Source organism: Toxorhynchites rutilus, chromosome 1 (assembly GCF_029784135.1).
Source record: "Toxorhynchites rutilus septentrionalis strain SRP chromosome 1, ASM2978413v1, whole genome shotgun sequence".
Taxonomy (NCBI): domain Eukaryota; kingdom Metazoa; phylum Arthropoda; class Insecta; order Diptera; family Culicidae; genus Toxorhynchites; species Toxorhynchites rutilus.
This window is the reverse complement of record NC_073744.1, coordinates 117,747,346-117,771,064: the sequence shown is the minus strand read 5'-3', so window position 1 is coordinate 117,771,064 and position 23,719 is coordinate 117,747,346. Positions and strand designations below refer to the sequence as shown.

The window sequence follows — 23,719 nt, the reverse complement described above, 5'->3', positions numbered from 1 at the left end:
GTGTGAAGGTTAATGAGTGCTGTTGTTCGTTAAAATTAAGATGTTAGTATTGGGCCATAGTGGCCCAACACGGCTTTCGGACTAAGTACTAACTCCTTCACGGTCGGTTTTAGACTGAACTGTATTTCCTTAAATTTTACATTGCTTAGGTCACTTGGGTGTTTCTTGTTTCTCCATGTCAGCACAAAATGTGCGTTTGATTATACAGCGTTCGCATTATTTTGATTATACAGCATTCACACTATCGAGTCGGATCCTCCGCTGCGCCCCTTCCAGTTCGCGCAGTCGTTTCGTGTTTCTCCTCCAATGGTAGTAAATGATGGCGATCACCATCGCCACGATGAATGCCCCGTCTATGGAATATGATGCGACGTCGTGCATCGATATGGTATTCTCGATCTTATCGCTGCCGAACATTATACTTGTTTTTAATTGTCGCGTTTTCTTGGAACTCGTAATGTTCCCTACATTGTGGCGCATTTTATTGCATCGAGGAGGGTCTTAATCGCTGACCCAAGCACTCGAGCGTGTGAAACCACTTCGTTTGGAATTTCGGGTCTCGCTATTATCAGCGGAAATTTGCATTGTCAATTTTTTCATAGGGTCGTCACCCAATCTGATTTCGTGTACTTCCATTTTCTCCCCCCTTTGGGACGAGGGCGTAGTCTACCGTCCCAAATCATTTGGGGTGCTTGGGGAGGGGGATCGTCTTCTAGTTCGATTGCTTCGGCTTGAGATTGCTGTTCGTTATCAGCTGTGTTGTCATACTCTTCTATAATGGGTTGAATGGTGTGCTCCTCGACTGGTAGAGGAGCAAGTGTTCGCACGTTGCGTTTGTAAATTCCGGTAGCGGTTCGCACTACTGCCACTCGGACTACTCCATCATCTCCAGGGTGTATTTGTGTGACAATTCCCATAGGCCACCTTGCTACGGGAAGGTGATCGTCTCCGATCAATACGATTTGGCCTACCTTAACGTTGGCTTGTTGCTTGGTCCATTTTGCATAATCACGTAACTGGTGGAGATACTCGTCTCTCCATCTTCTCCAAAATTGTTCGAGCTGCGATTGTACTCGTTTCCATCTGGTTGTGAGATTGCTTCCATCCTCACTCTGCGTAGGGATGGGCACGGCTAGCATTGGGCGTGCTATCAAAAAATGACCGGGTGTGATCGCGGTCGGTGAATCTGGCGTCGTGTAAACAGGTGTGAGTGGTCGCGAATTCATTATTGCGGCCACTTGGTAGAACAGTGTCTGCAATTCCATGATGTTTAGCTGTGCTCCTCTGGCCGCTGCACTAAAGAGCCGCTTGGCTACCTTTATGTTCGCTTCCCAAAGTCCTCCAAAGCTGGGGCTTCGGGGTGGAATGAATGAAAATCTTATTCTGTGAGTTGCCGCAATATCAACTAATTTGTTTTGAAAAACTTCATTGTTATATATTCTTCGTAAACGATTGAGTTCTCTGCTGGCCCCGACAAAGTTCCGCCCATTGTCGGAGTAAATAACCTCGGGTATTCCCCTCACTGATGTGAAACGGAGAAGTGCTGATATGAACGCTGCCGTCGACTGATCTTCGACGACTTCTAGGTGAACTGCTTTGGTCGCAAAACATATGAAGATGCAAGCATATGCTGTGGTCTTGCATTTCGATTTTTGATTGAGATATACTTCGAATGGCCCACATAAGTCCACTCCCGTGTGAGTGAACGCTACTGATTCATTTACCCTGGGCGAGGGCAGTTGTCCCATTCGTTGCTGTAAACGTCTGGGCCGCGCTTTGGCACATAAGATGCATCGTTGAATGACTCCTTGTACGGTCCTTCGGAGATCCCTCATCCAAAATCTTTGTCGAAATTCGTTTATTACCAGATCTGTTCCGGCGTGAAATCTATCCTCATGTATTTTTTGAATTATTACCCTCGAAAATGGGTGCGATTTGGGAATCAATATTGGATTCTTTTGTGAGATGGGCATTTCTGCATTGTGGAGTCTCCCTGTGACATGTATGACTCCATTTCTGACGATTGCGTTGAGATGCTGGAAAGGTCCTTTCGTAGGCACCTTCCCAGTTTTTCGTAATTCCGCTACTTCATTTGGATAAATAGTGGCTTGCATAATTCGGACTACGAGTGTTAGTCCTTCATTCAATTCAGTGGTGGTGAGTGGGCCCGATCTCTTTTCGTTTCTGATGCCTGTGTCTTTATTGACCTTCTTCATATTGTTTATGGCTCTACACAGCCATGCAAAGTGTCTTACTGTTTTGTCATGAGTGTGATGGTGCGGGTATTTTGCGATTAAGTCTTCGCATGCCTTTCCTGTTGCTGCTACCAATCGTGTTATTGGTTCTTTAATCTCTTCCTGTTCTGCAGCAGCAGTGTATTCGTAGCCGCTCTGCAGATAATATTGTCTTCTTCGTATACATTCCGGTCCGTGTAACCAAAATTCTAGTTTTGCTTCGCGTAATTTTCTGACTGGAATTCCTCTCGAAACCATATCAGCCGGATTTTCTTTCGTAGATATATATTTCCAATGCTCTGGATTCGTGGTGGAGTGTATCTTCTGCACTCTATTTCTAATGAAGGTTCCCCAACGTGTATTTGAAGATTTGATCCAACTTAGCGCTACTTGTGAATCACTGTAGTAATATTCCGACGAGATTCGACCGGCCAGAATGCTCTTTATTTTAGCAGTTAGTTCTGCTAGAAGTGCCGCCGCCAAGAGTTCCAGACGGGGCAGAGTGACCTTCTTCAAAGGCGCCACTCTCGATTTCGAACATAAGAGATTCGTACTCTCTTCTCCTTTTAAGTTGATTGCATGTAAGTAAATGACGCATCCATAAGCCTTTTCGGAGGCGTCACTGAATCCGTGTAAATCTAGTGCGATCGTATGACTCGGAGTCGACATCCGAGGTATTTCTATCTTGCTGAGCTCCACTAATGAAGCTTCGAACTTCTTCCATGAGCTTAGTGCTTGATCTGGAACATCATCGTCCCAGCTGACGTTATAAGTCCACAATTCTTGCATCAATATTTTAGCTGTAATGATTACAGGTTGTATCAATCCGATTGGGTCATACAGTCTCAAAATCTTCGAGACCATCTGTCGCTTTGTGAGCGCTTCGTATGTTTCACCTATGTTTTTCGTACTGATGAACTGGAACACGTCTGTTTTGGGGTTCCAGGCTATCCCCAATGTCTTTATGACCTCTTGGTCACCAACTTGGATCAATGGTTCCAAGTCTTTCTCTGGAATTCCTTCCAGTACGCTTGCGTTGTTTGATGCCCACTTTCGAAGTGGAAATCCATGAAGTGACAATGCATGCTCTATTTCTCGTTTCGTCTCCGTCAGTTCATCTGCGTTGGACGCTCCAATCATTAGATTGTCAACATAGAACGATCGTTGAATGGTGTCGGCAATTCTCGGATTTACCGACCGATAATCTTCAGCTGCTTCGTGTAGTGCCCTACAGGCCAAGAATGATGAAGACGCTTCACCATATGTGACAGTCGTCAGTCTATACGCTTTCAATTGATCATTGGGGCTGTCGCGCCACAAAATACATTGTAACCAAGTGTCTGTGTATGCGATGTGAATTTGTCTGTACATCTTTGCAATATCTGCTACTAGCACGTCGTTGTGCGTCTTGAAATCAATTAGCAGATCAAATAAGTCCTTTTGAATGGTTGGTCCCACGATTTGTATATCGTTCAGGGATACTCCGGTTGACGTCTTTGCACTTGCGTCGAACACCACCCTAACCTTGGTGGATGTTGAATCTGGTTTCACCACACACGAGTGAGGGATGAAATACTTTACTTTGTGAAAGTCTTCTGTGGTGACTGGTACCATATGTCCCAGTGTTTCATATTCATTCATGAAAGCCCTGTACTCTTTGTACAGGTCTGCATTCCGCTTGAGCCTTTGCTCAAGCGATGTGAATCTTCTATATGCTTGTTGATAAGAGTCGCCTAACGATGACGGCTCCCCCCGTAGGGGCATTCGTGTAATGTATCTCCCGTCGGGAGCGATCTCTAACGTTGTGCGGAAGTGACTTTCCGCCTCGCATTCGTCATGTTGCTTTGGTTCCCAGTCTTGAAAGCACGCTTCTTCAAGACGCCAAAACTTCTCTATGAGTTTGGCCATTTCGTCCTGTGGGAATTCGAATTCATTTCTGCTACACCTTGTAGCAGACAATACAGTGGTTGATGGGCTGCTGTGACGTAGCGTCCCACATGCAATCCAGCCCAAGCTGGACTCTTGATACGTAAGACCGTTGGCTACGCTAAGCCGGCCTGGCATTAGAATTTTGAAAAATATTCTCGCTCCGAGGAGAATGTCGATTTCATTCGATCTGTAAAACTGGGGATCGGCAAGGTGCAATTGTTCTGGTATCCGTATACCCTTTTCATCAATAGCTGTGCTTGGTTGATCGTCCAATATCTTTGGCACTATGATCAATTCTAAACTTTCATTGTAGTTGCTTGCGTGAGAGGCTATCACAGTTTTGATACCCCTTTTAACATGTGCTTGTCCGCTAACTCCTTTAATGGTTACGTTTACCGAGTGTTGCGGAATTCCTAGGCTTCGAGCAGCCTTTTCTGTGATTGTTTCTACTTGACTCCCTGAATCAAGTAGACATCGAAGAGGGTGCCATTTCTGCTCACCCTTAACATGAATTATGGCTGTGCCCAGAAAGACGTATTCTTCCTGAGCTAGTCATTTCGTTGAACTTGCTTGTGCTTGATTGACATCCTTCTCGGGATGCAATTGTTGGATCTCGTCCCCCTTGGGAGAGTCTCCACGATGAAGTAGTGTATGATGCTTCGTGCTGCATATTTGGCATTTCCGTTGTGATTTGCACTCCTTCGTTGAGTGCCCAGGTATGAGGCAATTAAAGCAGTGCCTCCCTGCTTTGATAGTTTCCCATCGTTCTGGGATGCTCATTTTCGTGAATTTAGGACACGTAAATGCTGTGTGTCCTTCATTGTGACAAACGTAGCACCGCTGTGCTTCCCTTTTGTCTTTGGTGGTCTCAGCTTTGCCTTCGATTGCTGCTACGACTTTCGGCTGGGGTCGATGACTAGAGTGTGCCGTTTCGGCAGCCACTTTGCAAGTCATCTGGTTAGCCAGCCGCTCTAATTCTATTTTGAATTCGCTCCAAACATAAATGCGCTGGAGGTCCAACTTTTCTTCAATCTTAGAAAGTGTTGATTCATCCAATCGTTCTTTCACTAAGCATATTAGTAACCCATTGGCGATGCAATCTGGTTCGCCAGGTTGTTCATTTGCTATTTGTCGAGTGGCGGACAATAGTGTATCGACAGCGTCGATCAGTCCTAGTATCGCTCTTTGCGATGCCTTATGTATCCTTTTAATTTTCAGCAGAGTGTAAAAGTAACCTTCATATGCGATTCGTTTCTTGTAGAATCTTGCTTCCAGTTTGGCCCAGGCTTCAGTGAAAGGCACTCCTGAATTCTCGAGTGCTTCGCAGGAGTTACGAGCGGGCTCGTATTCTAAACATTTCGCCAGGAAAGCGTATTTGCTTGCATCCTCGTTTAGGGTCGCAATCCGCTTCTCAAAGCGGGCTTTAAACGATAGCCACTCGGTGGCTGACCCACGGAACTTCGGGAGCTCCAATCGGGGTAAATAATCGGCCTTGCTATTGCCGGTGATCATTGTTTGATCCAGTACTTGCCTTGAACCTTCATCCTGACTCGGTTCATTCGTCTGTGATTGCGCATGCCGTATTCTCTTTGCCAAACTGGCTCTGGACTTGATATATGCGGGGAGGAGAGCATCCCGTCTCTTGGAGGGCCCCGTTTGGCCCTCAATTTTCAGTATCACTGCACAAGCTTGATCGTACAAGCTTGTTAGTACTTCTTGTTGCACTAGTAATGTTTCGACTTCGTCGTCGTCTTCTGCTAATTTGCATGCGTCTTTGATAATCGGAGCAATGCTTTGCTCCAGTGCCGTTAGCTGCTTTTTCCAGCTTTCAACGGCATCGTCCTCGTTTGTCGTCATGTTTATTTGATTTGATAATTACTAACCGCTTTACTTGTTTGATTGACTCAAATACTTAGCTGGGTCATTGATTATGCTCCAGTCTAAATAGTCGGCTATGGCTTCAGCCGATCTATTTAGTTCAGTGGTAAATCTGCTTTCGTATCTGTTTATAACCGCGGCTCCTGCCGCCAAGTTGAACATGTGCGATATTATCAGTTTTATCGCTGCAGCTTCTTCCCGCGTACGACGCGGGTCCTGTTTCAAATTCTCCTCCGTATCCCTCATATACATGTAGCACATGGAATACAGTAGGTCGTTGGAATGTCGAGAATTCATCTTTACAAATTTTTCACATCAGTCACAATAATTCGTGTTTATCACACATCTTCCACGCAGTTGCACACCGTGCTTCGCTCACGGGCGAAGTTTACTTATTGATCACACAGTCACGCAGTGTCATGTTATGATTCCTGCGAATGGGAAATTCACGTTGTCAATTTTCAGCCACACAGTGGCGCATTGTAATAACTATGCAGTGGCGCAGCATACTTCCCGCGAGTAGGAAGTTCACTTTGTTAATTTTTAGCCACGCAGTGGCACACCATACTTCCCGCGAATGGGAGATTCATTTTCTTGGTTTCAGCCACTTAATGGCGCAACATCTTCCGTGCGCTGAGACAATGTCACTTCACTTTCCGATTATACAGCCATGCAATGGCATCACTTTTTCGCGCGCGGAGAGAATGTCACTTCACTTATCAGAATCGATTACTTTCGCGAGTCCGTGATCGCTCGAAGTGCGATCACGTCGGGGTCACCAAATGTTGTTCGTTAAAATTAAGATGTTAGTATTGGGCCATAGTGGCCCAACACGGCTTTCGGACTAAGTACTAACTCCTTCACGGTCGGTTTTAGACTGAACTGTATTTCCTTAAATTTTACATTGCTTAGGTCACTTGGGTGTTTCTTGTTTCTCCATGTCAGCACAAAATGTGCGTTTGATTATACAGCGTTCGCATTATTTTGATTATACAGCATTCACACTATCGAGTCCTCCGCTGCGCCCCTTCCAGTTCGCGCAGTCGTTTCGTGTTTCTCCTCCAATGGTAGTAAATGATGGCGATCACCATCGCCACGATGAATGCCCCGTCTATGGAATATGATGCGACGTCGTGCATCGATATGGTATTCTCGATCTTATCGCTGCCGAACATTATACTTGTTTTTAATTGTCGCGTTTTCTTGGAACTCGTAATGTTCCCTACATTGTGGCGCATTTTATTGCATCGAGGAGGGTCTTAATCGCTGACCCAAGCACTCGAGCGTGTGAAACCACTTCGTTTGGAATTTCGGGTCTCGCTATTATCAGCGGAAATTTGCATTGTCAATTTTTTCATAGGGTCGTCACCCAATCTGATTTCGTGTACTTCCAAGTGCACTATAAAAGAGAGCATACAGCTTCTTCCGGCGCGACTTCCCTGGTTCTTTCCTTTTACACGTTTTACAAGGTTTGCTCACTGCTGGACAGATTTCCGGCGCAGAAAAGTCCCATCCGCTTTCGCCCGCTCGCTCGCCATAGTCTCACTATGCCGGGTCCTATGGGACACAATTGGGATTGCGGGGGCGCGAAAATGTATTCGCTATTGTACCACATTGAATGAGAAGCTAAGGAAACAAAAATCCACTTCGTATTACTGTCACGTACTTGTTGGCACTGTAATTTGTCTTGACAATTTGGCTATGGAATGATGGTAAAGTTTAAATTGAATTTTTACCAAGTAGCGCTCGCGCTGAGTTTGAAGAATAATTATTGATTTCAACGCTATGTAAACATTGTTAGCACACAAAAAAAACATAGCGAGACGTGAAAACTTTCCTCGAATAATCAATAAATTCGATGTCCCCGTTGTATTAAGTGAAAGTTCAAGTTCCTGGTGAAAAGGTGTATGTGTATTTGTTTGTGTCGCAGGGAAATCACAAAAACTGTCTCTGATATTATTTTCCCCCTTGAGCAGCTGATTGCTGCTCTCTGTTAATTCACTAAAATCAGTAGATCTTTTGTAAGTGAAATTGTAAAGATGGATTGGAATTCCTAGAGTCATATAAATTTGATCAATTGACTGATGCTAACTACCAAAAACTGAATGTCGTAATTAATTTCTCTAGATTACATAACAAGGAAAACCAGGGAAATGAACTATATACGATTAAATAACACTTAGGATCTAGTAAGAATCAGTTTTTCACCAGTGTAGAATTATTGTCCAGCTCATTCGACACAGCCAAGCATTAGGAGAGGCTCGATTCGGTTCGGTTACAGAATCGGTCCGAGTTTATCACCTTCCTTCCGGTACAGCCAAAGGGATATCCGAACTGCACAATTGAGACCGGACAAACTCTCTTCCCTTGATGTAGAGGTATGCAGAATCGGAGTGTAAAATGCTAATATCGTACTGATTTAATTTCCCTTCCGTGCTCCGAACGCACCCGGTAGGTGCACAACAGTGTTCATACATATGCATTAATAGTGGGTGAGGTACTCCTCCATTCAGTATATTGCTTTGTGATTTTGAACTTGCTTTGCACTAACCGATGCTGTCTGTTTATTCGAATTTACCTTCAGGAATGTGTATATTTATTTCTCGCCTCTTATACAGTGTATTTCTTAGAGGCATACACCTTAAATTGAAATTAAACACAGATATTTGGTGTTAACTGCTAAGAATTTGCAAATGTTTTTTATTTGAAAGCGATTTCCGGCATATGGCTGCATTGGCTAACTGGGGGGAAATTCAATGAGGTTGTCCAATTTGACGTATAAGCAAGGAGCTTAAATAACGTTTTGGGTTTTAATTTTATTCCTCGTACTTTTATCGAGTTTCCATTAGACAGTGGTTTTATTACCTATTTTTCTTCCCGAGGTAATACCGAAGATGAGGTTCTTAACACTCCTATACTCGCGCATTGGTCTGTCAGACCGAGAAATCAATAGTTTGTTCATTTCTCAGAAAATATCAACACTACGACTTTGCGATTCTCTCTAGCTTCGTTATTCGCCGTTCGTCATCGTTTAGCGTATCACATGTGTTGGTACAAAGGGGATGTGTGCCACTTTTTTAACACTTTCGGTCTGACACACCGACGTGAGTATAGGAGTAACTTTTTTGGACAAGTGCCTTTTTCATATTCTAGAATATTGTTGAACGAAATATATAAATTAATGTTAGTGGCGTGGAATATTTATTGAATATAATGCATAAGATCATTACCGGACTATTCTTATTTGATTTCAGTCCCTTTTGTAACTGGATTGAACGGATCCATATATTAACTATTCGTCGATATATTCGTCGTTAGATACAAAATATCAATGTTTGACTTTCGTATAGTTATTCGTTAAATATAATGGTCAAACATATACACACTTGTGAAAGAATTGTAAACAGTGAACTATAAACTAATCGGTAGCTTATGGCAATTTTTAACAGTTACAGTTTCGGGGATATTTTCTTATAATGGACAATATCGACAAGAAAACAAGAAAAAGAAAAGGAAGTTCCTAGATCCTTTTATATCGCATTTTTATGCCCCATCTAAAAAAAGGAATTAATTCTTAGATTACCAAGAAAACAGAGACAAAGAATATTAGAAATATGCAAACTTTATATTCCAGGACCTTTATCATCTGGTAATTGTCTAGAAGGTCGTTATACATTCTTCTCTTCGACAAAAGACCCGAAAACACGCAACAACTGAATTAAATGTAAAAAATATGTTTGTTTCGAGCATGCAGTTATGTTATGTTCTGAATCTGAGAAAGCATGGAGAATCTAATTGTAAGCAACAGTGAATTCCCAGTGGAACTTAGTTCCTTTGAAGGGATTCACTACAGGAAAAATAATATAAAAATGGAAAGATTAAAAGATTTAAAAGTAAAAGCATTTTTGCTTCAAACGACTACACTGAACTAAACTGCAATAAAAGAAGACAGGAAATTGTTATAAAAGCAAGAAAAATTGTATAAATTGTTAGGCGGTTGGCACAATTAAAGAATATATTCATTCACATTCCTGATCATATAGTGTTTCAGCTTGCATTTGAAAACTCTAATAATTGTGACGGCTTTCAAGTCATTAGGAAGTGCATTATACTTTAATGGACCATAACTCATGATACGTCTAAGACCCAAGTTTGTGTATGCTCTGGTTCTCAATAATTCATTGCCATTTCTCATATTTGTGAGGGTAACCCGAGTCGAAAAACTTATGTTGTGATGAAATCTAGGATTGTGTAAGCTGTTATGAATAAATGCGATTGTTTGAGTGTCGCACAAACCTATAACTGATATAATTCGGTGATGTAAACATGTATAGAGTGCAATTGTCGGATATAATACAGGAAGATTGAAGATTACTTTTACACACCTATTCTGCAGCGTTTGTACTTTTTTAAGTTTAGATTTTTGCATGACCCCAGACAATTATTAAATATTGAAGGATGGAATGGATACACGCATAATAAAATTGCAACAATGCTTCTTTCGGTACAAAACAACGCACTCTTTTCATTAGGCCACATAGAGTCGAAACTTTTTTCGATACATGCTCTATATGAGAATTCCATGAAAGACAGGAATCTAAATGTAGCCCTAAGTATTTGAAAGTTGTAACTTTTTCAATAGATAGGTTCCTGACACGCGGATCGGGGTGTTGAGACATTTTTTTGCGTGGCGAGTGAAAAATCATGTATTTCGTTTTAGTTAGGTTCAAGGTAAGATGATTGCCGCTGAAGTATTCCAGGAGAATCGCCAAATCTGATTCTATGTCTGCGAGGACTGATTGGATATTAAAACGAGGGTAAAATAAAGCTGAATCATCTGCAAAAAGTCTTGATATTCCATGGAGCTTCAGATTACCAAAGTCATTGATGAAAATCAGGAAAAGTAGAGGACCTATATTACTTCCTTGTGGAACTCCTATACTAATCTGTCGTAAGCCACTGCGAACACCGTTTATTGAAACAAATTGTTTACGATCTGATAGATAGTTTTTATTAGATTATTGGCAATTCCCCTTACGCCATAACGATGGAGTTTTTTCAAAAGAATTTCATGGTCAAGTGTATCAAAAGCTTTTTTTAGATCGATTAATAATCCTCCCACGATCTTTTTCTGGTCAATTTCGTTGATTAGTTGATCAGCTAGTTCGGTAATAGCAGTCATTGTTCCACAACCTTCCCGGAAACCGTACTGATACTTGTACATAACATTGTTGGCATTTATAAAGTTAACCAGACGGTTGGTTAGAAGTTTTTCCAAGATTTTATTAATGACAGACAACGATGAAATTGGTCGGTAGTTCGAAGGGTCGCTCGCATCTCCAGAGTTAAACACTGGTAAAACCTTGGCGATTTTCATAGCATTGGGATAAATACCAGTTGTGATTATTTTATTGAAAATTTTGAGAAAATCTCAGAGAACCGGTCCATGTTTGTTTTCATCAAGTCTGCTGGAAAGTTGTCATAGCCCTTGCTTTTTTAAGGGTGAAGTTGGCTTATCAAGATGTTGACTTCGCTCACAGTAGCATTTTTAATTAATAACAGTGAAAAATTCAAATTTCGTTATTTGTATTGGAGTATCAAAAATTACTCTATTTTGAGGAGGCTGAATTAGATGACTATTACAACATAACAAAGACGAAGAAAACATATTTTTTGGAGTGTTTTCATTCAATCATACCCTCTTTTTCAAATAAATGCTAATAAAGCCTGAGAAATACACAATGGCAACATTACAGAGAAGTTCAATTTTCGGTCTGTGACACCGATTATGATTTGGCACGCTAGTACAGGAGGGTTAAAGACTTCTGCTGCTTCATGTAACCCGGTAGGAAATGATGATATCCCACTGAAAATGTCTCTCTCAGTAACAACGTCGTTTTTTACTGACCTTTTTGAATTTTTGTATCATTACATCAACTTTCTGAAGCATGTGGAAAGTTGTTCGTGTCGTTCCGATTGGATATGAACACTGTGAATGAATTAGAGCACAAACAAATCAGCATAATGTCCTTTTTAAAAAAATACTAAATATTTTCTAAAACCAGACAAACGAATTCTTAAATAGGCATGAACTACTTTGCCACTTTCAATAAGGGTATCGTAAAACTGTGCAATTTGTAACTAACTTCATATTGTATAATAGTAGTAATAGATACCTTGAGAACCGTTGTAATATGATTGTTATCAGTTTTTGCCGATTGAACGTTTTGCTGAATAACTCACTCTCGTATGTCTCGTATGTCTGACAGAGGTCAACTCCTCCGTGGCATGCGTTTCTTATCACATGCTACGAATCATAAATCAAACGAGAACGAGAGAACTCTGCGTTCTCTCGTGCTCATGAAATAGAAGCATGCGAACTAAAACGTCATGATCGCTTCCAAAGCTGCAAATTTACACTCTTTTTCGCTTCTCATTCGCGAGGCGAATGATTCATACTCTGTTACCACAACTGAACCAGAGCCATAGTTATCAGCAAGTGCAACACTAGGTGAACGAACAGCTAGCTAGATACAGGATGGGAAGGCTTATTTTTATTTTTATTTTCAACGCTGCTATCTCTTGCGTTCTCCCACTTTACTTACTTTTTGGCTCGTCTCCCTTCCCTTTCCACAACTCCATTAGTGCTGTTACCTAGAAATCACAACAAAACAAATTTTACTCGCGTTTGTATCCCGCAAACAAAATTAATTTTCGCGTGTCAGGCAATAGAACCATCGACAACAGTATCACACTTGCGGTACAATTTGCGTGTTGCTAGCAACAACGATACAGTAATAAATAAAACTTTTCTCGTTTTATTTCTTCTTTCATTCGCCGCTCACCAATTTCGCTCTGGACCATGATGACGTTTTAAATTGCTTTTTTATCATTCATTGCTCTGCACTCGTCTTTGCAGCAGTTATTCACGTGAATCATTGAACGTGCTGTCTGATGTTAGGTTCAGCTCGGATATGCTCGGATATCAACAGAATTGGTTCCTCACTTTGTTTATTCACTTGGGGCAACAAAAGTGAATACTCTCATTCTGTTCAAGTATCTGTATCATCCGCTCATTTTCGATAATATATTCGTGCGGCAGATCATCCAAAAATGCCGCGAGTATCAAGTCCCTACGCATCACATCTTCGTCGACTCAAGGCCGCATATAATACAATCGATCGACGACAGTTATGAAGCATCATGAATGAACACGGCTTTTCCCCAAAGCTGACAAGACTGATTCAGGCAACGATGAACGGTGTGCGGTGCAGTGAGCGGATCTCAGGCGATCTGTCGGAAGCGTTTGAATCTCAAAGGGGACTTCGACAAGGCGATTGACTCTTCTGTCTGCTCTTCAACGTGGCACTGGAAGGTGTTTTGCGAAGAGCGGGCTTCAATATGCGGGACACGATTTTCAACACGTCTAGTCAACTTATCTGATTCGCCGACGACTTGGACATAATCGAAAAAACCATGCATTTAATACTAAATATATTCTAGCAGGAGGGACTGATCGCAACACAATTCTTCTTGGTAGTAGTGTCGGTGACGGCGACGAACTCGAGGTGGTAGAGGAAATTGTCTTCCTTGGCTCTTTGATAACTACTGACAACTACAACAGCCGTGAAGTTCGGAGAGGCACGATGAACGGAAGTCGCGCCTACTATGGACTCCGAAAATCCTCAAGGTCCAATAAACTCCGACCCCGTACGAAATGAACCATGTACAAATCCCTAATTCGACCGGTTGTACTCTATAAGCACGAAGCATGGACGATGCTCGAAGAGGACTCACAAGCAGGACTCATTAATAATTAAAATACTAGAGGGTGGGTTATATCTGTAATAAAACCATGAGGTGGACGTAAGGCTACCGTTCACTTAGTAATTATTTGTTTGAAGTTGCATCTGAATCAATTCTCTATGAATGAATCAATAAATACTTTGAAAATTTGCGGAAACGTTCTTCTTGTTTGTGTGTAAGATGCTGAGTATTATAATTTATAAATGGAAATACATAAAACTCAAGTCTTTTGAACGGGTTAGTAGTCCTGAAAAGGATCGGTAGGTGGCTTTGTAGAAGCAACTAAAGGCGGTTGATACATGATTCATTCCTGTTCTCGTGAGAACAATACACGAGATTTGAGTCCTCGTTGAGAGTAAGTGTCTATTATTCTAGACCAAGGGTTCTCAGAGTGGACGATATCGACTCCTTGGGGATCAGGATCAGGATCACAAGCCAGTCATGAATGCGTTTAGGCAGAATCCTAATGCTTCGGTCAGGAATGTAACCAAGAAGATGAATATGTCCATATTTCGTTCAGAGAGGCAAGGACTGAAGGCTCTAAATCGTGATGAACGCAAAATACGGCAGGAAAGTCACGAGCCCGGAACTGTACACCCAAATGCTTACGAAACTTTCAAAGTTTGCCAAGAAATACATGATTGGGAAAGCAATCTGCTCTTGTGGCAAACGGAGTGCGCCCTTCGTGACTACCGGGACTGTAAACGGGCAGATCTACTTCACAGAGTGTCTACCGAAGCGTCTGCTTTCTCTGTTGAAGCAACACGAGGGCCCTTCGATCTTCTGGCCGGGTCTAGCTTCGTGTCACTATTCAAAGGACGTCCTGGAGCGGTACGAAGCCAACCGGGTTACTTTCGTACCCGAGGACATGTGCCCCCCACTCACCGGAACTAAGTCCCATCGAAAAATACTAGGCTATTATGAAGCATGCACTACGGAAGCATCCCAAGGAGGTTGCAACCTGCGTAAGGTGCGAGCATACGGATATGATATTGAAAATTGAATGAAATAATATGCTAAAAGTTTATTTATAGATTATATTTTATTGTCTGAAAGTTTGAAAAGGATCGGTCAACTAAGTAATTGTCTACAGCGTTTTTACGCAGGACTACGTCTTTCATTTCTATACTGGGGTGTAAGTTCAAAGTTTCGAAAACGAAACCGTTACACCGGAGAACGAGATTTTGAGCGTTAATAGCTCCTAAACAACTGAACGAAATGGTATGATAAAAACTTCTTTCGAAAGATAAAATGTCTGCGCATTCTATACTTGTTACTTTTTGATCCGACAACTTGTTTGAATAGCTTTAAAATTGCTTTCAAAACAGGCTATTGGAATCACACCAAACGGTATAAAAGCGAGTATCGCTCGGAAATCCACTCAGTTTTGATTGCGCAACGATTGAGGTACCATCGCTGGAATTAATGGATGTTTCCCTAACACAGACTTCTAAACCATGGAGCCAGGAAAAACTTGTATTGCAAATTGGATGCAATCGGAATGTTTCTCTAGCACAGACTTAAAAACCATGGAGCAAAGAGAAACCAGCATTGCAAAACAGATACAAACAGCGGGTACTTTTGCACTCGTTTGCGCTTTTGCGAATCGGAATGTTTCCCTAACACAGACTTCAAAACCATGGAGCCAGGGTTTTTTTTCAAAACGATGGAGCGTGGGGAAATTGGCATTGCAAATAAGATGGAGCGTGGGGAAATTGGCATTGCAAATAAGATGCAAGCTGCGAGTACCTTTGTACTCGCTTTCATTTTTGCAAACCGGAATGTGTTTTCCCAACACAGATCTTGAAACCAATAAGTTGATAAAATCGGCATTGCAGATCTCGGCAGTATTTTTATATCCCTATGCATTTTTACACTCCGGAATTTGTTCCGCTAACACGGTCTACAAAAGCGGGTACAAAGCAACGATTTGGCTCGGTTATTCAAAACTGCATATCTCTTCATGTCGCCAGCTCACTGAACTTCTACGCATACCGTTTGATGATTAGGTAAAATATCGATAACTATTCGCTGCGATAACCACTACCATAATGCTTCAATTGACCTAAATTGGGATTTGTTTGCAATTAAATTCGTGAATTGTTGCATTCATTCACTAGTTTAATCAATAATTTAATTAAAACATACAAAAGATAGCTGAATATTGGGATAGCGATATCGCACCCAATGAGGAACATTCGAGGTGCGATTATTGCTAACTGAAAAATCACAAATGGTTACTAAGCCAACGGCAGTCCTGCGTCAACCTTGCGGTTATATCATAGGTATAACCCATCCATAGTTTTTTCCATGATGAAATTTGATGTGAAACACCCTTTACTCCTGTTTGTTTTTGGATTTATCCCTATAAATCGATATTACGATTTGCCACAGATTCTTGATGGGATTTAAGTGCGGTGACCGGGCTGGATTCCATGCCGTCGACCATGTGATTGGAAAATTTGTTCTTCACAGTTCGGGCGATGTGTTTGGGGTCGTTGGCTTCGTTGGCTTCTACGCGTGCAGTACCATAACGTCTTCCAATATCTGAGGGTAAATATACTGGGCCATTATCCTATCGATACAGTACAAGGGACCAATTCCGTACCAGGAAAATCACCGCCAGACCATGATGTTGTCTCATCCGTGTTTGAACGTTTTTGTTGTGTACTGTGGTTTGAAGGCGCAGCCATTCGGACGATGTACCTAACTTTTACCATCAAAACCGATCAAGTTGACCTTAGTTTCGTCAGATCATAGCACATTTCTCCATTTCTTGCTGTTTTGTGGGCCTATCCAATCGAAATGGTCCTTGGCAAACTTTAACCTCGCTGGAAGATGTTTCGGTGTGAGGATAGGAACCTTCCCATGGGGTTTTTACCACCGAGTCCATGCTCCACAACCCGTCTCTGGATTGTTCAGGAACTCACAGACAAGTTCAGCTCGTTTATGATTTTCTTCGTAGGCTTGAACGGATCTTTGTTAGAAACTCGTTTGATTTCAGAATCATTCTTGGCTGTCGTTTTACGGGTGCGTCCAGTCGATTCCTGTTTTTTTTCGATAAAGAAGTGCACTGGAAACAAACGATTCCGATCGTCCCAAAAATGTTGCAATCTTTCGTCGACCTTGTTATGTCATTTTACGGGTAACACTCCGTTGCGGATCTGTGCAGTAAAAGGAGCGGCCCATGTTTCGATTGATTAAAATTCATGAATTAAAATCTTATAGGTTTATTGTCAACATGATAAATACTTACTGGGGTCAAGCTAGTTTTCCTCCAAAAACCGTCAAGATATACAACTGGTGCTTTGACGGAACAACTGGTCCTTTTGACGGAACTTTTTCGGCTTTTCGAAGGAATCAGTGCGTCTTGCTAGAACTGTTCACTTCTGCTGCGTCGAACTTGGTGTGATATGTTTTCACATTAGTGCAAGTGCTCGTCGCTGGGTGTCGCATATGCTTTATTTGAATTGGTGGTTGAAAGTTCTTTTGGATATTTTGCATTTATAGAGGATTCAACCATTTGCGGTTCATTTGCCTCTAGCCCTGAAAAAGGCCCTTGTGGAAAACCAATGCTAAACTCTAACTATAACTTGAAAATTCATTCGCCTCTAGATGGCCCGCAGCTTGTTTGTATTGTCTCGGTATCTGACTTGCTAGAACGAGGTCTGTTCAGAAAGTATCGCGAATTTACAATTTCTATGGGTTACTTATATTCGGTATTCGTTTTTTGTGGCGTTATGTTGCTACTCATTTCTCTCACTCATGCAATTTCGACCATTTTGAATTTTCTGTTAATTTCTGAAAAAAAATCAAATGTACATACGTAACCCTCGAAAATTCAAAGGTCGCAATATTTATTGAACAGACATTGTATATACTCGACTTATAGAATATGAAACTAACTTTTTTTAATTTCTAAACATATTTATTAATTCTTCATTTACAAGGATTTCGGATTTTCCAATATCGGAAGAGCTGTAGTTCTGCAAATATGTGAAGCTCCCAAAACGAACTACTCTTTAAGCAATGACTGCAGCAATAATTAAAACATCAAACAGATTATTACCACACAGCTGAACGTTCCGTCGATTTTTCCCTTTTTTGTATTCGTTTCATTCCCAACCCTCATAATCACTGGAATCTCGCCACTTTTTCATATCACCGATCCATATGTTCAACGGCTAGCCCTTCCAACTAGCCATTCCCAATGCCTGACGGTTTCCATCGAGCCAGAGCGAGTGGCCAAAGGGTAAAATACGAAAGAGGATTCTGATACTAGCTTTGGAGAAATCTGGGATCCAATGTATCGAAAACATTGAGCTCAAACCTTAAAGTAGCAAGTTACACTAAATTGCTATACTTAGGTTTATACATTCTAACTCGTGAAAATATAATAAATTTGCACACAACTTAAATATTTTTGCTGTACACAACATCATTCTTGACCGACATCCACTATGTGAACTTCACACGATGGCACCCATATTACAGCTCTGACTTCAACCGGCTCACGGCTGCATACAAAAAGCACAAAGAGCTGAGGCATAAATGAAAATTAATTATCATTGAGCCATGAAACTCATGTGCGAGCAATTTACTTTTATTGCTTTGTTTTGTGTGTGCTGGCCACACATCCAAATCCCTGTGCCTTTGGGATGGTTAAAGTCGGGGGCCGCGCGCGTTAAGCGGCTCAGTAATAATCAACCATTTTGCTGCCAGCATCGTTTGGGACACGGGGATGAAAAAAATCGCGATGCTGCATCTGCTCTGTTTTTTCACTTTTGTCTGCGAAAATGCAAATTGATTCGAGTTCAGCCATCTATCCATTACCTACTGTAAATGCCGTGTAATTAAATTTTTGCGCACTTTCTAACGGAAACAATTAATGCAATTGTGCACAAGCACAAGAAGAGACGAAAATCAAACCTAATCTAAAATTCATTGCAACAGGGTGCAAACAGTGGATAGTGTTCCGTTTGGAATTGAAATTTAAGAACTCACATTACCGTTTTTAATCAGTTATTCGGATTGGCGAAGATCGGAGACGGTCAAACGAAAGATTTAGCAATTACTCCCACTAGCAGCAGAGTTTGATTAATATTAAATTGGTGGCTCAATTTAGTGGATTTAGACTGATTAATTTTTCTAATCCCCTGCCAAAAGTTGATAATCTTTTGTGAGCTTTCGTAATTGATGGGAAATAATGGTCTGTTATCTTGTATCATCATGCTATTGGAAATGCTTTGAAGGGAAAGATTTCCTTCGAGGATGGCGGGTGAATAAAATATGAAGAAGACTGTAAAATCCATAATTGATTTTATAAGAATATAATTGAATTTATTGAATTTATAAGAATATAAGATGATGAAAATTGAACTCGAAAAACTTGTTAGGGTTAAATTATGCGTTTTGTTCTCCACGGTATTGGAAATTCATTACTGGGTTTTATGCTCATTGTAAGACCATTGTTCGTGCTCCCGTGGCCGAATGGTTTGCGTCACACCTAACATGCCGGGGGTTCGGATTCGATTCCCATTCTGGTCGGGGGAAATTTTCGTCAAACAAATTTCTTCCGACTTGTACTTGTAGTCACGCGTATTCTAGAGTTTGCCACTCCGAATGCATTGAAGACGTGTAATTCGGCATAGAAATCTCAACTAATTACTAATTTTAAAAAAATGACGCAAGTAGTACTACGTTGAGATGGGGAAGTTCCTCTAGGAACGTTAGTGCCATTGAAGAAGAAGAAGACGACCATTGTTTCAGCCTTTCTCCATACCATAATCAATTGATCGAACTTTTCCGTGAACATGTCCTTTCATTCTTGCTTGTTTGCAGAACGGGGAATTCTTTCGAGAACGTTTATGTATTAATGTACAATGATAGTACAATCCGTGAAGAGATTGGATCTTATGAACAAGATTGTTTCGCAAACAAACAGGGTCCATAGCAGCAGTTCTCCAACCCCGGGTTGCACCAATTATTCCCAAGTCCTGCAGACTCGAGCTTCGAGCACAGAGAACAGCCGGATGGATCAAGGATTTGCACATGGTACAGCTCATACGGGGTCGGAGTTTATTGGGTCCTAGGGATTTGTGAAGCCCATAGCAGGCATGACTTCCGCAGACTATGCATCTAGGGTTGTCATAAAAAAATCTGTATTTTTGGTCCCAAAAAATCTGTATCGAAATCTATATTAAAATTGTAAATTCAATTTTGAAGTACAATCTTAGCTTTAGTACCATCGATTGGCATAGTTATTATCAGTTTGACGATGTTGATGGTATCCACGTAAAAATTCGCATTTACTATGTTTCAGTAGGAAAAAGATAAACAGTATTATTTATATATTGTAAAGCTAGACGATGATACAGATTTTTGCATCTTTTCGCTTTAGATGAAACATGACAAAGCAGTACTTTACGCTACATATGAATGCCAAGATAACTTTCATTCAGACTGATTCGAATGCTTTAAGAATAAAATTGGTGAGATGTTAGTCTCAAACGATTTCGACAGATCGCCCGAGATCCGCACACCGTTCATCGTTCCCGGAATCAGTCTTGTCAGCTTTCGTGGAAAGCCGTATTCGTCCATAGTCCCCAATAGCTATCGTTGGTTGATTGTATGATATGCGGCTTTGAAGTATGGATAAATGGATAGGTGTGGCGCGTAAGGATCTGATACTCACCCACATTAAAAATTAGGCGTGGCCAGAAACTAAAATCGTGAAATCGCTGGAAGTGGCTAAATCGACTATTGAAAAGTTTCCGTGACCGTACAACTGTTGTTCGGATGGATCAGAGAACGCTTCGTAGTCGAACTTATCATCGGAAGCTGAGGTTGGAGGTTTTGAGAACAATTAACGCAAACCCGGGACTCTAGAACTACGATATCACCAAAAAACACAACTCTAACCAAAGTATCAACCGGAGAATTCGTAAGCAAGAAGATTATCGTAATTTCTATGCCTGAAAGCAACCAAACAGGGCGCTGAATCTGCAAAATTTGGTGTCCAGAAGACGCGCTCGAAAGTTGTACAGGGTCTTTCAGATTAAACGCTCACGCAACAAGATTTAATAACTTCTTCAAAAATGAACCAATTTTTATTATTAAAAAAACAAAAATAAAGCTTATTTTAGGACATTTTCGATGTGACCACCCCTTTTTTCGATAACGCGTTTTAAATGGTGAACCAAATTCTTCATGAACAACTAACATTACGACTTCGATGCTGTTGAAAATCCGAGTTATTTCTTCTTTAAGTTCCTCCAAATTTTGTGGCTTATTAACATAGCAACGGTCCTTCACCCCCAGAGGAAGTAATCGACGACGAGAAATGTTGAAATTCTTACCATAAGAGGAAAAAAATTCATTAAGGCTTCGGTTGCTCGAGTAGTACGATGTCACTAAAAATACACGTTCTTATAAATTGTACATCTTGACACTAAAAACCATCCGATCAGACTGAACGAGTAGTCGAATATTATCGTCCCGAAGTGGGGAATGCAGTGTTACCATTGACGGAGCGAAAAAAAGTTTTTATAAGGAGCTATTCGATTTTTTGTGTGAGCGTTTAATCTGAAAGACCCTATGTGAAGATGGATTTTGGAAAGCTTAAAGGCCTGAAATTCTATAAGATCACTGTCAGATGAGATGTCCCCAGCAAATTTAAGTTCGTTGGCAAGGAATTTGCAGCTGTGGACAGAAAACAAAGGTTCTCGTCATAAAACAAGATAATGGGCTCGAAGAAAGAGTGCCTGCAGAACCGTCTCGTTCCGTGTATTAAGGCTCACAAAGGTCCGGCGAAGTTTTGGCCAGATTTCTCATGCTAAATCCAGTAGAAAATGCCACTATAGTCGAGAGGTGCTCCAGTGGCTCCGAATTCTGCCAATTGCCGCCAGTCGAAAAATGCCAAAGAGACTCAGACTGATGCTGACTTGAAGGAATCGTAGAATGGAATGGTCGCTGAGGTTGACCAACAGAGATGGATTTTCTAAGAAAAGTACGAAAATTCATCAAAACTGTAACGGAATATTTTTTTCAAATTTTTTTGTGAAAAATGAAAGTTATATCAGCTGGTTGAGAAGCTGCCAGATATATGGAAGATGCAGTGGTCTACCTACAAGAGAGCATGTTCGAACATCGACTTGGCATTGGCCAGATGGTTTATGTACGACATAGTGAACACGACTTCCAATGTGGAAGTACCATATCAAGAACACCTGCAATAGGGGGTCTTCGTAGCCTAATTGGTTGCGTGTCCGCTACTAAGCGAACGATCATGAGCTTATAACTTAGGGCCCTCAACTGACCTTCTTTGTGTGTTATTCCAGCTACTACGTCCACGCAACAATCATTATGTGACGGTAATCCCAGTCCCTTACCGCTCACATTACGGTCTGCTGCATCGGTAATTGGCACTATTAATAACACAACAATGGAAGCCACATATCAACAGTCCCGCTGTGAACAGTCGAACTGTGAAACTTCGAACAATAGGAATATTCTTACATCGAAAAAGGCGACATGTGTATCGATAGAATAGGAATACTCTTACACCTAAATGCAAAAACAAAAATTATCTCAAGATAGAAATGTACACGAAGAAATTCGGCTCTGTTACAGTTGAGTTGCTAAATGAGCCTTATAAAATAAAGTGATGGGATAAAAAAGGTTCTATTCCTTCGATGAACAGAATCCAATAGGACCGCATCAAATCGAAGCTGTTTGTGCGTACAAAAAGCCCGCATGACATAGAGAAAGCTCCGAAATCAAATCCAGTAGAAGAAACAATTAAGAAGACCTGTGCGCACTGCTCCTGTCATGTTCAAAGGGTTTATTTCCGATTTAGTGAACACCGCTTCCGATGTGACACTACCAGATCCAGTAACACCTTTGTTGAATTCAATCCAACAAAACCGCACTAAATCTTGGGCCTACAAAAAGTGGAAGAGTCTGAGCTTAGAGGCACGGACGGAAACTTGACGTAAGACTTTGAAGACAATTGGTTTTGAATTGAGTTTTTCTAACTGTTCCCAAATCCTTAAATTTAACTCATTAAAAGTGCGAATGGTGGTCCTAGAAAAACCGTTATATGAACTGACATTCTCTGGTTTTTTTGTATCGGTGCTCATAAATGTACTTTTTTTTTTGAAGAAACCTTCCCTATAGAAATATTAATCGATCGGTTACTGAATACGATACAAAGCTACACCCAAACTAGCGTTGGCAGAAAACATTTCATCTTTGGCAGAAATGATGCCATTTAGTGTGCTGGAGAGTCAAATGCGCAAATAATGAGCTGTTTTAAAAGCTTAAAAATGGTTTGTATGTATGCGTGCAGACATCTCTTTCTATTTTTTTCTCATTTCATTTGGGATTGTGCCAAAAAAAAGTCCATACGACGTCAATGGTGATCGAACCAAGGCCGGCTGGAACGAAAAGCTATTATACACGACCACGCTATCCACATGGCTAATGATGCTTCAGCAGTTTTTTTACAAATCCGTGATAATATTGCACCTGATTATAAAATGAAGTTGGAAAATGTTTTCTAAGAGTAAAAAAGGAGCGCATGAAGGAGAACAATATCTATCTCGGTCTGGGCCGTGTATGTGGCAAGGTATGCGAAATTGCTGTAAGGTAAATGATTTTGGTTTGTGCAGTCGAAAACATGATCATGGTTTGCCCACTTATTTGAATGCTCTTATTCAGCGCTCCTGTGGGAAATCAGGTATTCGAACGTCTCAAAACATATAAATAAAATTGTCTTTTTCATGAGTTACAGTAGTTTTATAGTATATTTTTACGGAATCGCATGTTTTGAAGGATTATAAAATACACCTTCTATTTGTGTCAATGCGCCC

The 23,719-nt window shown here is 41.0% G+C and overlaps 1 protein-coding gene across 1 annotated transcript; it reads right to left on the bottom strand.

The window, feature by feature from the left end:
• Positions 1 to 596: 596 nt before the first annotated feature.
• LOC129761376 (uncharacterized) lies at positions 597 to 4,142 on the bottom strand. The gene has a single exon (XM_055759098.1). The coding sequence runs from the start codon at positions 4,140 to 4,142 to the stop codon at positions 597 to 599; it is 3,546 nt and encodes a 1,181-aa protein (XP_055615073.1).
• Positions 4,143 to 23,719: the final 19,577 nt, after the last annotated feature.

Coding starts and splice junctions, on each gene's coding strand:
- LOC129761376 (XM_055759098.1), bottom strand. CDS start 4,142: ATGGCCAAACTCATAGAGAAGTTTTGGCGTCTTGAAGAAGCGTGCTTT.